This window comes from Hetaerina americana, unplaced genomic scaffold (genome assembly GCF_022747635.1).
Source record: "Hetaerina americana unplaced genomic scaffold, ioHetAmer1.1.p SCAF_10, whole genome shotgun sequence".
Lineage (NCBI taxonomy): Eukaryota > Metazoa > Arthropoda > Insecta > Odonata > Calopterygidae > Hetaerina > Hetaerina americana.
In genome coordinates, this window is record NW_027286070.1 from 17,557,835 (window position 1) to 17,569,704 (window position 11,870).

Consider the following 11,870-nt stretch of genomic DNA (forward strand, 5'->3'; position numbering starts at 1 on the left):
AGTTATCAGCCAGCCAAAAGAGGCAGCACCAATGTCAGCTCCAAGTCAGAACAATTTTCAACAAGCGTTTTTGTCATTTTTAAATGTCTGGTTAAGTGTGCCATGTTGCCAGTGCCATGGATTTTCATGGATATTCCTCACTGCCTTGGGTTTTCACAATTATTTCTTGGCTCCCAGTAGACTGGGTTCGTACGTAACTATTATTTTATTGCTAAAATTGTAAATGAATACTGCAGTGATTTGCATTAATTTTTGTGAGGGCATTTGGTATTTAAGACCTCATTATCATTACCTACACTTCTGTTACATGGGATAGTCCTTTTGGTTCTCTTTCTTTGTCTAGGAAGGAATATATGTGCGTGGAATTTTCTTGGAGGGAGCTGGGTGGGATAAGAAACATTTGTGCTTGACTGAACCTGCACCAATGCAATTGGTATGCTCCCTTCCAGTCATACATTTCAAGCCGGTTGAGCAGCTAAAGAAGAAGACTAGAGGTAAGGACATATGGGGAATATTTTTCTATGTTAAATGATAGATAAAATTATTATTTGCTGATGTATGATCATGACTAATGTTATATTTTCAATAGGGATATATATCTGCCCTTGCTATTACTTACCTGAGCGCTGTGGAAGTGGTGGGCGGCCATCATTTGTGGTGGCTGTCGAATTGAAGAGTGGTGCTCAACAGCCTGATTATTGGGTAAAGCGTGGAACAGCTCTATTGCTTAGTCTTGCTCAGTAAAGAAATTTTAGTATTTAATGCTAGCTAGTGACTATCATTAATTACTCATAATGTTGGTGTTTGAGCTATAATTTGACAAGGTTTGTTACATATTCATTGTTGTTCTATTTTGACATTAGTTGATGTTAATTTTTTAAGTTCTACTTTCCCTATTGTTGCATATTTTAATTTTTACCTTCCGTAGATTTATGTATTCTCATTGATTGTTTCTTGAGGTTAAAAAGTTGAAATATTATTTGAAAGATTGTATTAAGGTATGCTTTGTGTTAAGGTATTAATTGAGTTATTTAATAAATATTGCTGTTTGTACTTCAAAACTGCCATTCTACCTATTCATGACCTGAATTTTCAGTAGGTTTCCCATGTGAATAGCGAGATTAATGGTCCCAGAAAACTTATTGGTGAAAAATAATTCGGTTGGAAAGCTATGGTATGTGAGAAATCTGGGTTTAGATATACAACCTTTGGTTTCATTTCATCATGATAATAATACTTTGTATTAAAATCATGGCATTGGAATAAAAAAATTCTCAGTGAATTTTACCATACTTCTTTACCATAATTCTTGGTTTTGATTAATGACCACATTAGATTGCACTTCCATTCCTAGTCTGTTCCATCTCTTCACTTTGCTACAGCACTTATTGGCAACAAAGTGAGCAGATCCAAGTGTTTTGGTTGGTTATCTCTATAGTAGTATCTCATGAAATTGTCTTTATATTATTGTCACAGAAATACTACAGAAAATCTTTTGCAAGAGTTAATGTATGCACGAAAAAAGTATTGGTGTTATAATTCCTGATTGTTTGTCCACACAGACTCAAGGTTAATAATCACCCTAGCTCGTAGGAGGATCTTAAATTGTATACCCCTATCAGTTCTTTAAATATAAAACCGGTGAGTCCTACATAAGTGTTTTACTTGTTGATAAAAGAAAGCCATTTGTTTTTTGCAAGAATTTAGATGTGTATCTCATTCTTTTGACAATTTATTATTCTTCATATGCATTTTGCTCCTTCAGCCTATTAGGATGAGTGTATTTCTTCATTGTTTTTGTTAATTATACATATTTTTTATGTTGTAACTCAACCTCACCTTGTTCTATGCTAGTTTAAATTTCACTGTCCTTAACGCCATTAGTCTTTGATGATCAAATTTTAAACAAAAATTTACCATCAATAGAAAACGCAATGATTTAAAAACTATCACTCTAACAATGAGGTGCTAACTACTTGCATGTTTTTTAGAAATCAAATTGGCTTATTAAATTACCCCAATCCATAAACATCGAAATTGACCTCAAATTAAAGTATGGATTCAAAGGTCTGTTGTTTGGAAGCAAGAATTGTGTACTAATTATTTACATGGAGCACAAGACTTCATGTTAGAAACGCCAGTACAGCAATCCAATTTGTCATAAAGTCTACAGCAGCCTCTGGATCCTAAAAATGGAGTAATGTTAACAAGCCTATGAAAGCATGAATTAGGGGGTAATTACCTTAACAATTCATAAAATATGGCTAAGCCACATTCCCAAATTACCTACAAAATCTTATGCAGCTTCTTGAGGACCCTTTATCAAAGCATGGATCTTGTGAATAGCGTCATTTAGAAGCACATTTTAGATACCTATACAAGTATGTACTAAAATTTGTCTTTGCCTCACTGTTTACATTATTTGCACTTACATATGTGTGCCACGTATGTATGCACTTACATACTGTATGTATGTGTGTCCTCTCATGATAAAAGTCTGTTGCTGTAGCATCCCTCACCTAATAAATACCTTTGGTGCAGCTTGAGGGGTGCCATAGGTCTTTCAGAAGTTATGCAAGGAATTTATTTTTTGTACGAATTTGGTGATCATAGGATCAGTAGAAATTCAATATATAAGAGTTAAAATAAAAACAGATAGTTACCATAATAAATAATTTACTTAGGTTTATTATTAACTAAGGATGCTTATAAACATTTATACAAGTACAAGTAAAAAAAATTAAGGAAATCTCTTATGATTTGAATAATCAATTATTGCACATGACACAGTTAGTGATGGGTCAACAAGGCTAACTCATCCCTCCATCATTGGTAATGGGCTTCATTCATCACCATTATATTGACATTGGAAAACTAAATGAATGCAATTGCATATTTTCATCAAGTTTGGAGCCATTTTTTTTTGGCTAGATATTAGTAATTCCTGATTAAGCATTACTGAATGCACCAATTTATTTTCATTAGTGCACAATGTGAGATGCAATTGTATTTCTCTCACAAAATTAAGAGATTGCAAAACTTACAGCATTGCTTTTGTTTGTGATGTAAACTATATAACCAGAGGAAAAAATTTTAATAATTCTTTCTTGATACTTTGGATTCTATTATCTTGATTTCTTGAGCTAAATATCAAATCATAGAGATTACTCTACTATTTGGTACTTCATAGCTGATTAAAAATACATCATCACAAGCATGATTTACTCAAGGTTTTAGAAACATTTTATACACGAGCACATCACATGGACACAACCACACCCACACTGGCCCCACATGTTTAGCGTGTTAAAAATCATATTTACACGGCATGCTTATCACAGTCCACATGAATGGCAGAGGAGGCACACAATTTTATTATTCTGCTTCTTGCCACTGTGACTAGAGGTGACTGAGGTTTTTGATTAGGATCACTGATTGGACTTTCAATTCACCTTTTCCTCAGGAGTAGACTGTATCCCATCTTCACAGATGGTGTTCCATAGCCATTTTTGAATATGGCAATTGTTCGGCCTAAAATGAAAGAAAAAAAAATCAAGTTATGCAAAAGGAGGCAGGCTAAAGGCAATTCATACTATATGACATAGCACAAGCAAACAAAAATTCAGCAGTGGAGCCCCACAATACCGTTATGACAAGAAATAAGACACAGGTTACCTGCATGAAACTGGATTAAAAATAAATTGTTATTAAGTAGTTTTTTACCTTCACAACCAACTGATGATTCCTCACATCATAGTATAACTAAATTATTTGATTAAAGTACAATTATTATTGTAATAAATGAATTAAAAGGTAGAATCTCTTGAAATATCATTATGAAAGCCAAAGCAGACTCTTGAGCAGAACTTTTTACAAACGTTTTCAACTTTGAGAAGAAAGGCTCTGGATTATATCTTTGCCAATCAAGTTTATTCCATGATGAGAGTTTGTATGTACTCAATTAAAATTCATTTGAAAGGTGAATGGGTCATTATCATTGTATACTTTAAAATCTTTATTTAAAAACCCAAGCTTCAAATTTTTGTCACATATAGAACATCATGTGAATGCTCCATGTTAAAAATTTTTCATTTTACTTCAAAAAACAAAAATTAATCATGATCATGGACTATACTTTAGATTCTCAGGGAAAAATTGGCAATAATCTTGTCAGATCACAACCAATGATCTGTTACCATATTTTGAGGTTGGAAAAAATATTTATATTACCTAAGTGGATTAATTAAGCATAATGAATATCCAAATGTTGAACTAGAAATCGGCAATGACTAAGAAATGTGAATGAATGGATTAAGAAGGCATTGCAGTTACTTGTGCAAGGTAATTACTCAGTTTTCTCCCAGATTTAAAGTTTTCTTTTGCATAATTATATGCGAAACCACATAAACTGCCCATTAACATTATCTATAAATAAATGCTAACTAAAAACGATAATTTTAATATCATTTTTTAATTGGAAAAATATCATTTCTCAAATTTCTATTTATTATGCATTGATTTTTGATAAATTTGGTAAATACTTAAAACTTAAACAAAAATTTAACCATCAGAGATGGTGATGTATGACCTATTCTCATTGAGATTTAGAATGGTCATGTATTCATCTAAGATTCCACGTTTGCCAGAGGCATAATACCTTCAAACCTAGCATTCATAACAATAGGTATCTATGAGGTATAAGCATCATTCATGCACAATAATATTTGAAATTTCATCTAGACATATTATGTAACAGTTGAGTATTTGGGTTGGTATGTAAATGGCTTCCTGATTATATTGGTATTTTTACCAGGTGCTTTGACAACACAGAAATGAAAGTATATGAATGTACATCACTTTTTTAAAACTAGCAGAAACATGAAATGAGGAACTCTTCCAGCACTTCATTTAATAATGAAATATATATTTTAGTATTATGAGAAATAACTTAACAATTTGAAACAAATAAATATTGAATCAGCACTACTTCATGCATAGGTACTGTTGGCAGAGCAATATACCTCCACAGAGCTTGAAGTTAAAATCCAGGAGATGATTAATCTGGGTGCAACTGAGCAAATTTGAGTAATACTTTCCTTGAGACAATTTCAATGTGAGGTAAAGGCTGTGATCGCTTGTACTCCCCAAATGAGTATTAAAAGGTCCTGTCAGGACAACTTGCTCCACCTCAAAATCATGCTCTATATCCATTTCATGATGTAAAATAGGTGTACCAAGAAGTTTCATTGAAGCAGTAAATACTTTTATTTACCTGTCCATGTATGCTCTTGGCCAAGAACCACTGCCTTGCAGTCAGGGTCTTTTGTGCATATTTCTGCTGCTTCAAGTTCATTGAACACAGAAATCACGCAACCAACAGCTGATGTTGAGTCATGGCAACGGTAATCGAACATTCCAGGGAGGTCACTGTCAGGAACCATTTCAAACCCTACACATAGAATAGGATAACCCATGAAAATTTGTTTTCATCAACCAAAAATACTGATAAATAATTCTCCTTTATAGCAAACAGATTTCTTCAATGATTGATACTTTAAATCAATATGACCCCATCTATTCAAATCAACATACTGAGTGTATAAAAACTATAAAGTAATATATGACTATTACTATATTAGTAATCCATTTAAAGCACGTTGTCCACATTTCTAATAAATTACTTTCATCATTGAATAATTTTCTCTCAGCACAAGCGGACAAATATTAATCAAAAGGAATAAATTTTTTCTATACAATTTTTTAGTGGTGGTCAATAAATTAATCTGGAAAAATGGCGAAACATCTTATGCCTCTGCAAATTTTAATTTATTTTGAAAATTAAATCAATTCCAAAATCACAGAAAATAACTATCTTTAAAAATGAAGAATTAATACAAATGCATGAAGTTCTTCATGAAAAAAATATTGATTAAGCAGTTCACATTTTATAGTGTTTGCTGATGAATTTTATTCCAACAATCAATTAATTCCCATACCTAAGCTTTGAAGGTTTCCTGCCTGGCCCTTAGGAATGTCATAGGCATTACTGACCACCTCTGGGATGGGTGGCTTTTGTTTCTCATGATCAGCAGTTCCCACTTCCCGGTAGTCACCAGAGATGAAACTGGCAACTAGTCTCTCTGTTGCTTCCAATATTTGCTCAGAATTCCATCTGGCAGTTTTGTAGGCTTCCAAGAGCTCCTGGATATGGGGCTCTAAGGAAGAGGGAGCACTCAGAGGTAGGAAGAGGCGAATGAAGTGGCGTCCTGCATGCCACACGTTCAGCTTCTCATTGTGTCCAACACAGCGGCCTTCAATGCAGGGACTAGTGGAGTGGTCCACTCCAGAGGACTCATTCAGCATCTCAGAGGGTAAACGTTGCAGACAATCGTCAGCACTGGTGCAAGAGGGCTCTGTGACTCCAACGTCATCAACATCTGACAACTTGAGGGTGGTTCCACCAACAAGGACAAACTGTTGCCTCCGAAAGTCATTCATTGCCAAAGAGCCAAGGGGGGAATGGGCTAAGCGGTGAAGAATGCGTGCCATTCCCAGGGCCAACTAAAATAAATATTATGAAAAAAAACAGCCATTAGTTTGACGATTACAATGTGACTGTCCAAAATGCTTTCAACCAATTTTTAACTACGTACTGTTATCAATTAGACTAGTTGGGCCACTTCATGAGAACCATCAAGGAGCTTTTGAGATCAAATATACTTATAATTAAATGTCTTTCATATTTTTATTATGTGGGTAAGTACTCTAGGCATAAATTCTGTTTTTATTTCCAATGCAATGGATGGAATAACTGTAGCAACATGTTTTTAAGGAGGTTAATTGAACCAAACATGCCTTCTTGCATAAAGGTGTACTTATCCATTGAATACTTATTCAATTTCTAATATATTAAAAATTTAATGTCTATGGCTGCTAAAAGTATTGTCTTTTTTAATTATTTTTCTCTTAGATCCCTACAGAAGGGAATCACACTTGAATAAACCTACTAATCTTTTTAAATATTAATCTAAACTAAAGTAGTTGCTTTGAATTCTCAATTAAATTAATTATAAGATCCTTGACATTTTATAACCATTGACTTTGTGGTTGTAAGAACAAAATATGTAGTTTTTTCTCAAAAACCCAAACAATTCATTAGTTGGCTTATCATTACAGGATAAAATTTTCTTCATACTAGAATGAACAAATGCAACTTATATCCTTGACTTGAAGTTATGTAGGAGATTAGAAAAGGATTAGGGGGTCAGTAAGATAATGTGTCTATTTGCTCCCTTTTATGTACAACTTACTCTTAAACGGTCCTCCCAGGATAACTGAAGTAATCTTACGGTATCCAGTGGATCACCTAACTCTGTGACCATTGCAACTGGGCCTACAGCATCAGGGATACAAGATCCTAGAACCTGCAAAAAACAAAGAAGTATTCAGTATGGTTATTCAATGGATACCTGTTAGATAGGGGATCTTATTCATCTTGTGCGATAACTCTAATATCACTACCTTAATATTCTCCTTGAATTACGGGTGTGAGCATATGATCAGTTTTTTGTGCATTTTGCTGAGAATAAATCATTTGAAGTTTGTCCAACAGAAATTAAGAGAATCGCTCTCATGCACTCACAAATAGCTGAGAGAAGCAAGATTGATTGGAAAAACCATCGTCTATCGACAATGAATTGTTTATGTTTTCAATGAATTTTTGTGTACAAACATTGTTCTCTCTTTAAATCACTGTCATTTCGATTCTTCCATAGTTCATAAAATTTGGTTTATAAAAATAATCTCACACAATAGTTTGAAAATGGGATGTTTATTCACTTTAAACAGCTGCACATAAGCATGATAAACAATGTGAAGAGAATGCATACTAGTAAAATCATACAGAAATTATTACTACCAGAAAATGTACCTTGGCGAAAAGCTTGAACAGAAGGCAAACTTGAATAACTAAGAACTTATACGGATTTGATAAAATGGCACAGCACTGAATAAATACATGGATTTGAGTAGGAAAGGTACAATAAAAGGGCTCATCATAAATGCCCAATTGTCCAGGTTGAACACTACATTGCAGCTAAATAGAGCCTTGCAATATTTGTTAAAGAATAATTTTGAGCATGTAAAAGTAATCATTAAAATAAGAGGGCCAAAAATAGAGTAGGTAGAACAGTTTATGCATCTCAGAAGTGTTTTGGACCAAAAAAGTCGAAGTAGTTGGGATGTAAGGAGAAGAATTGCACTAGGCTTTCACAAGGAGAAGGGAGTTGATGACAGGGAGAACGTTGGGTAAGGATGTTAAGAAAAGACTTTGATTATGAGGGTAGTTAAGCACAGTGCAGAAAGATGGTCACTGAAGCAGGATGACAGACGTAGATTGGAGACTTCTGAACTGTGGGTGTGGAGGTGAACTGGACAGAAAGGAAAACAAATGGGGTGTGCTAGGCATGGTGGGTGAGAACAGGGGATTGTCGGGAGAAATCTTAAGGCGGCAGGAGAAACGGAAGAAAAGCATATTGATCGGCAGTGGGATGTTGAAGAATGTAATAAAGGGGAGAATGTTAGTCATATGAGGAAAGGGCAGGAATAGGATAGTGATGTTGGGCAGGACAAAGGAAGTACCCAGAGATGAAGAGGGGGTTGTTGTAGAGAACGATATTGGATTTTATTTTGTCAGGAGAAACAAATTATTTATTTCGCAGTCGTGTCTATCCAAAACCTAGCTTAACCGGTATATAACCAAGTAAAAAAATTAACAAAATGGTATTTTGTGCAAATGCTACTTTTGCTCGAAATATAATTTGTGGCTGTGGATGAAGTACCTGCAAGATGTCGGACGGAAATATTTCACCGGAAACCTAGTTGTTAACTTTTAAAATGATAATAATAATAGTGTTATTGTTCACTGATTACGTAGGTAAGGGAGTCATTAAATACAAATAAAAGTACAAAATATAGGTAAATTTCAACACTACAAACTTGCTTGAAAGAGAACCTACAAATTAGAATATGTAATAAAAACACAATGAACTACAATTGCTTGCCATTTAAATATCCATTACATGAATAATAAGTTCATCAGAAGGCTCTTGAGGTTTAATTTGAAAAAACAATCTTTACACTTTACGTTTCTCTTGAGTTGTTTTGACTTTTTAATGCAATTCCGTATTCAAATCTAATTTATCTAATGACTTGTGACATGAGTGACGTTTGCTGAGGCAAATGAGTATGCACGACCAATATTAATACTTCACAAAATAGCACCAAAGATTTCTTGTTTCACAATTCAAAGTCAGACTATGATCTACCACAAGCTATCCATGATATAAAAATTATGAGGTAAATATGAGTTATATGACTTTAAAATGTGAACTGACGAATATGCAAATAAAACTATTCAGTAAACATAAATAATCCGCGCCTGCTGTTTTTCAATTGCTGGGAACTATTATTTCAACCAATGGCATTGGTTGTAAGGTAGTTTTTCTTTTGTCAACCTTCCATCAGCTTGAATCATCATGCAGAAGGCATTAACTTCACGCTGCATTTCATGAAAACAATGTATTTTTCCATTGTCCAAGTGTTCTTCATTACATGAAATTCCACAAAGTTGAGCCAGAAACAATTGAAAACTTCACTCTGTGGCGGTTACAGTCAACTTTCTGCACGCCACATTTCATCTGCCAACTTGTGTCCTGTCATCTTCCCTAATTCTTCCGTGCCATCGGTCACATCCGATGGCACGGAAGCTTTTACGGAGTAACTTGCGATACCGTTTGAAGAATACATCGGGCGACTTCGAGTTAGAGGACAACCCCCAGGTAGTCCTCGAAGCGTTCCAGTTTCGGTTCACATCGATGAGAAGCAATAGTGAGTACTACCTTCCGTTACTTCTTATATTAATTTAGGAGATTAGGATTTGAGAGATTTTTTCTTTCTTTAATTGCACAGTTAATACTGGTTATATTCTCATTGAATTTACCAGAAATATCTTTAAAGAATGACAATTTTTTCCTCGCTTGCACGACCTCTCTAACCATGAATTTTAGAATAGTTTTTCGTTGCCTAACATGGCAGAGGTATTTGGTGACGACCTTCATGTAGGGCATGCGCCGCAATTCTTCCGAGTACTCTCTATCCTGCCTCGACATTCAGGGGGCTTGATGGGTATCATGTGCATGAAAAGTCAGATGAGCCCAAACACAAGTGAAGTGGAAATTTCCACGGGGAAGTGAGATAGCGGAAAATGTTGTAGATGCTTTTAAGATATTTAACCATGGAGAGAACGAAAAAAGATTTTGGTGAATGAGTATTGCTGAGGCATACTTGGCAATCATTGATAGCCAAACATTTCGGTGTTCACCTTGTACATTTAAAAATGCTGACTGAAGTACGAGGGTCATCCGGAAAGTAGTACCCGTTCGTGCCGCATGAAGTGCTGACGACGCGAGTAGCCGCTGGACGAGGTCAGATAGCTTCAGTGGCTTGTCTGCCTTCTCTGAGCCAAGTTGCGTGACGCTAGCATTGCCTGTGTTGTTTCTGTGATTGTTTACAATGTTTAAAAAAATTGAGAACGCCGCCAGTTGTGAAGTGAGGGCAGTGATTAAATTCCTCAATGCAAGAAACGTTCGCCCATGTGATATTCATCGCCAATTAAAGGAGGTGTATGGAGACAATGTAATGGACGAGTCGTCTGTTCGGCGGTGGTGTCGCAACTTCAACATGGGGAGGGGGAACACACACGACGATGAGCGTTCGGGGAGACCGTCTGTCATTACAGACCAACTGGTGAGCTCAGTTGACGAATTCGTGAGGAACGATCGGCGCGTCACAATTGATGACATCTGTGAGCATTTTCCCAATGTTTCTCGAACAATTGTTCATGAAATTGTTAAACACCATCTGCATTATGCAAAAATTTGTGCAAGATGGGTCCCTCGCAAGCTTACAGATGAGCACAAAACCAAGCGTATGGCTGCAGCACTGACGTTTTTGGGACGTTATTCTGATGAAGGAGACTCTTTCTTGACTCGCATAATTACTGGTGACGAAACATGGGTTTGTTATGCATCACCTGAGAGTAAACGACAGTCAATGGAGTGGCATCATGCTCATTCACCAAACAAACCAAAAAAATTAAAGACAGTTCTGTCCACCAGGAAACTCATGGCAACCATTTTCTGGGATCGACGAGGTGTATTGCTTATTGATTTTATGGCCCGTGGAGACACTATTAATGCCAATGCGTATTGTGAAACATTAAAGAAATTACGGCGGGCAATACAAAATCGGCGGCGAGGTCTATTGTCTACTGGTGTCATTCTCGTTCATGACAATGCCAGGCTTCATGCAGCTGGGATAACACAAAAACTTTTGCAGCAATTCAAATGGGAAACTTTCGACCATCCACCGTATAGCCCGGACTTGGCCCCTTCAGATTTTCATCTCTTTACAAAGCTTAAAGACTTTTTGGCAGGAAAAAGATTTGACAGCGATGAAGAACTTAAAGAAGGAGTGACCCTGTATCTCAATGAGCTGGCGGCGAAGGACTATGCAGCAGGAATACAGAAACTTGTCACACGTTATGACAAATGCCTTAATTTGCTTGGAGATTATGTTGAGAAGTAGTTTAAAGTATCCTCTTTCAAATAAAATTTTTTATGTTTGTTAATATTTACTTTTGTGTCTTTATTTCACGAACGGGTACTACTTTCCGGATGACCCTCGTATGTTGCCCCCTCCCCACAGCTATCGGTCGGATTGCGGATAAAATGGGCTCAAATTCTCCTTCAAATGTTAGTCCCAATTCCACGTACGGACGCTGTAGTTCTAGCACTTCAGAGGACATATTG

The 11,870-nt window shown here is 35.8% G+C and overlaps 2 protein-coding genes across 2 annotated transcripts in view; one reads left to right on the forward strand and one right to left on the reverse strand.

The window, feature by feature from the left end:
* The window catches only part of kl-2 (dynein heavy chain 2, axonemal kl-2), a 132,153-nt gene extending 131,409 nt beyond the window's left edge, over nucleotides 1-744 (forward strand). Inside the window, exons 85-86 of the mRNA XM_071598906.1 lie at nucleotides 344-494; nucleotides 590-744. Of these exons, the coding sequence (XP_071455007.1) occupies nucleotides 344-494; nucleotides 590-744 (306 nt within the window). The remainder of the gene's footprint in view (nucleotides 1-343; nucleotides 495-589) is intronic.
* A 1,921-nt stretch (nucleotides 745-2,665) lies between these two features.
* LOC139698277 (extracellular tyrosine-protein kinase PKDCC-like) lies at nucleotides 2,666-7,426 on the reverse strand. The gene is made up of 4 exons (XM_071597159.1): nucleotides 7,311-7,426; nucleotides 5,997-6,561; nucleotides 5,273-5,449; nucleotides 2,666-3,531 (listed from the first exon to the last, which is right to left on the reverse strand). The coding sequence occupies exons 1-4, from the start codon at nucleotides 7,380-7,382 to the stop codon at nucleotides 3,449-3,451; spliced, it is 897 nt and encodes a 298-aa protein (XP_071453260.1). The 5' UTR covers nucleotides 7,383-7,426; the 3' UTR covers nucleotides 2,666-3,448.
* Between the last annotated feature and the right edge of the window lie 4,444 nt (nucleotides 7,427-11,870).

Bases quoted from the DNA above. Each gene is read 5' to 3' on its own strand.
- LOC139698277 (XM_071597159.1), bottom strand. From the start codon at position 7,382: ATGGTCACAGAGTTAGGTGATCCACTGGATACCGTAAGATTACTTCAG. The intron at 6,562-7,310 runs GTAAGTTGTACA...TATTTATTTTAG, and splicing joins CCTGGGAGGACCGTTTAAGA to TTGGCCCTGGGAATGGCACG. The intron at 3,532-5,272 runs GTAAATAAAAGT...CTTTCATTTTAG, and splicing joins CCAAGAGCATACATGGACAG to GCCGAACAATTGCCATATTC.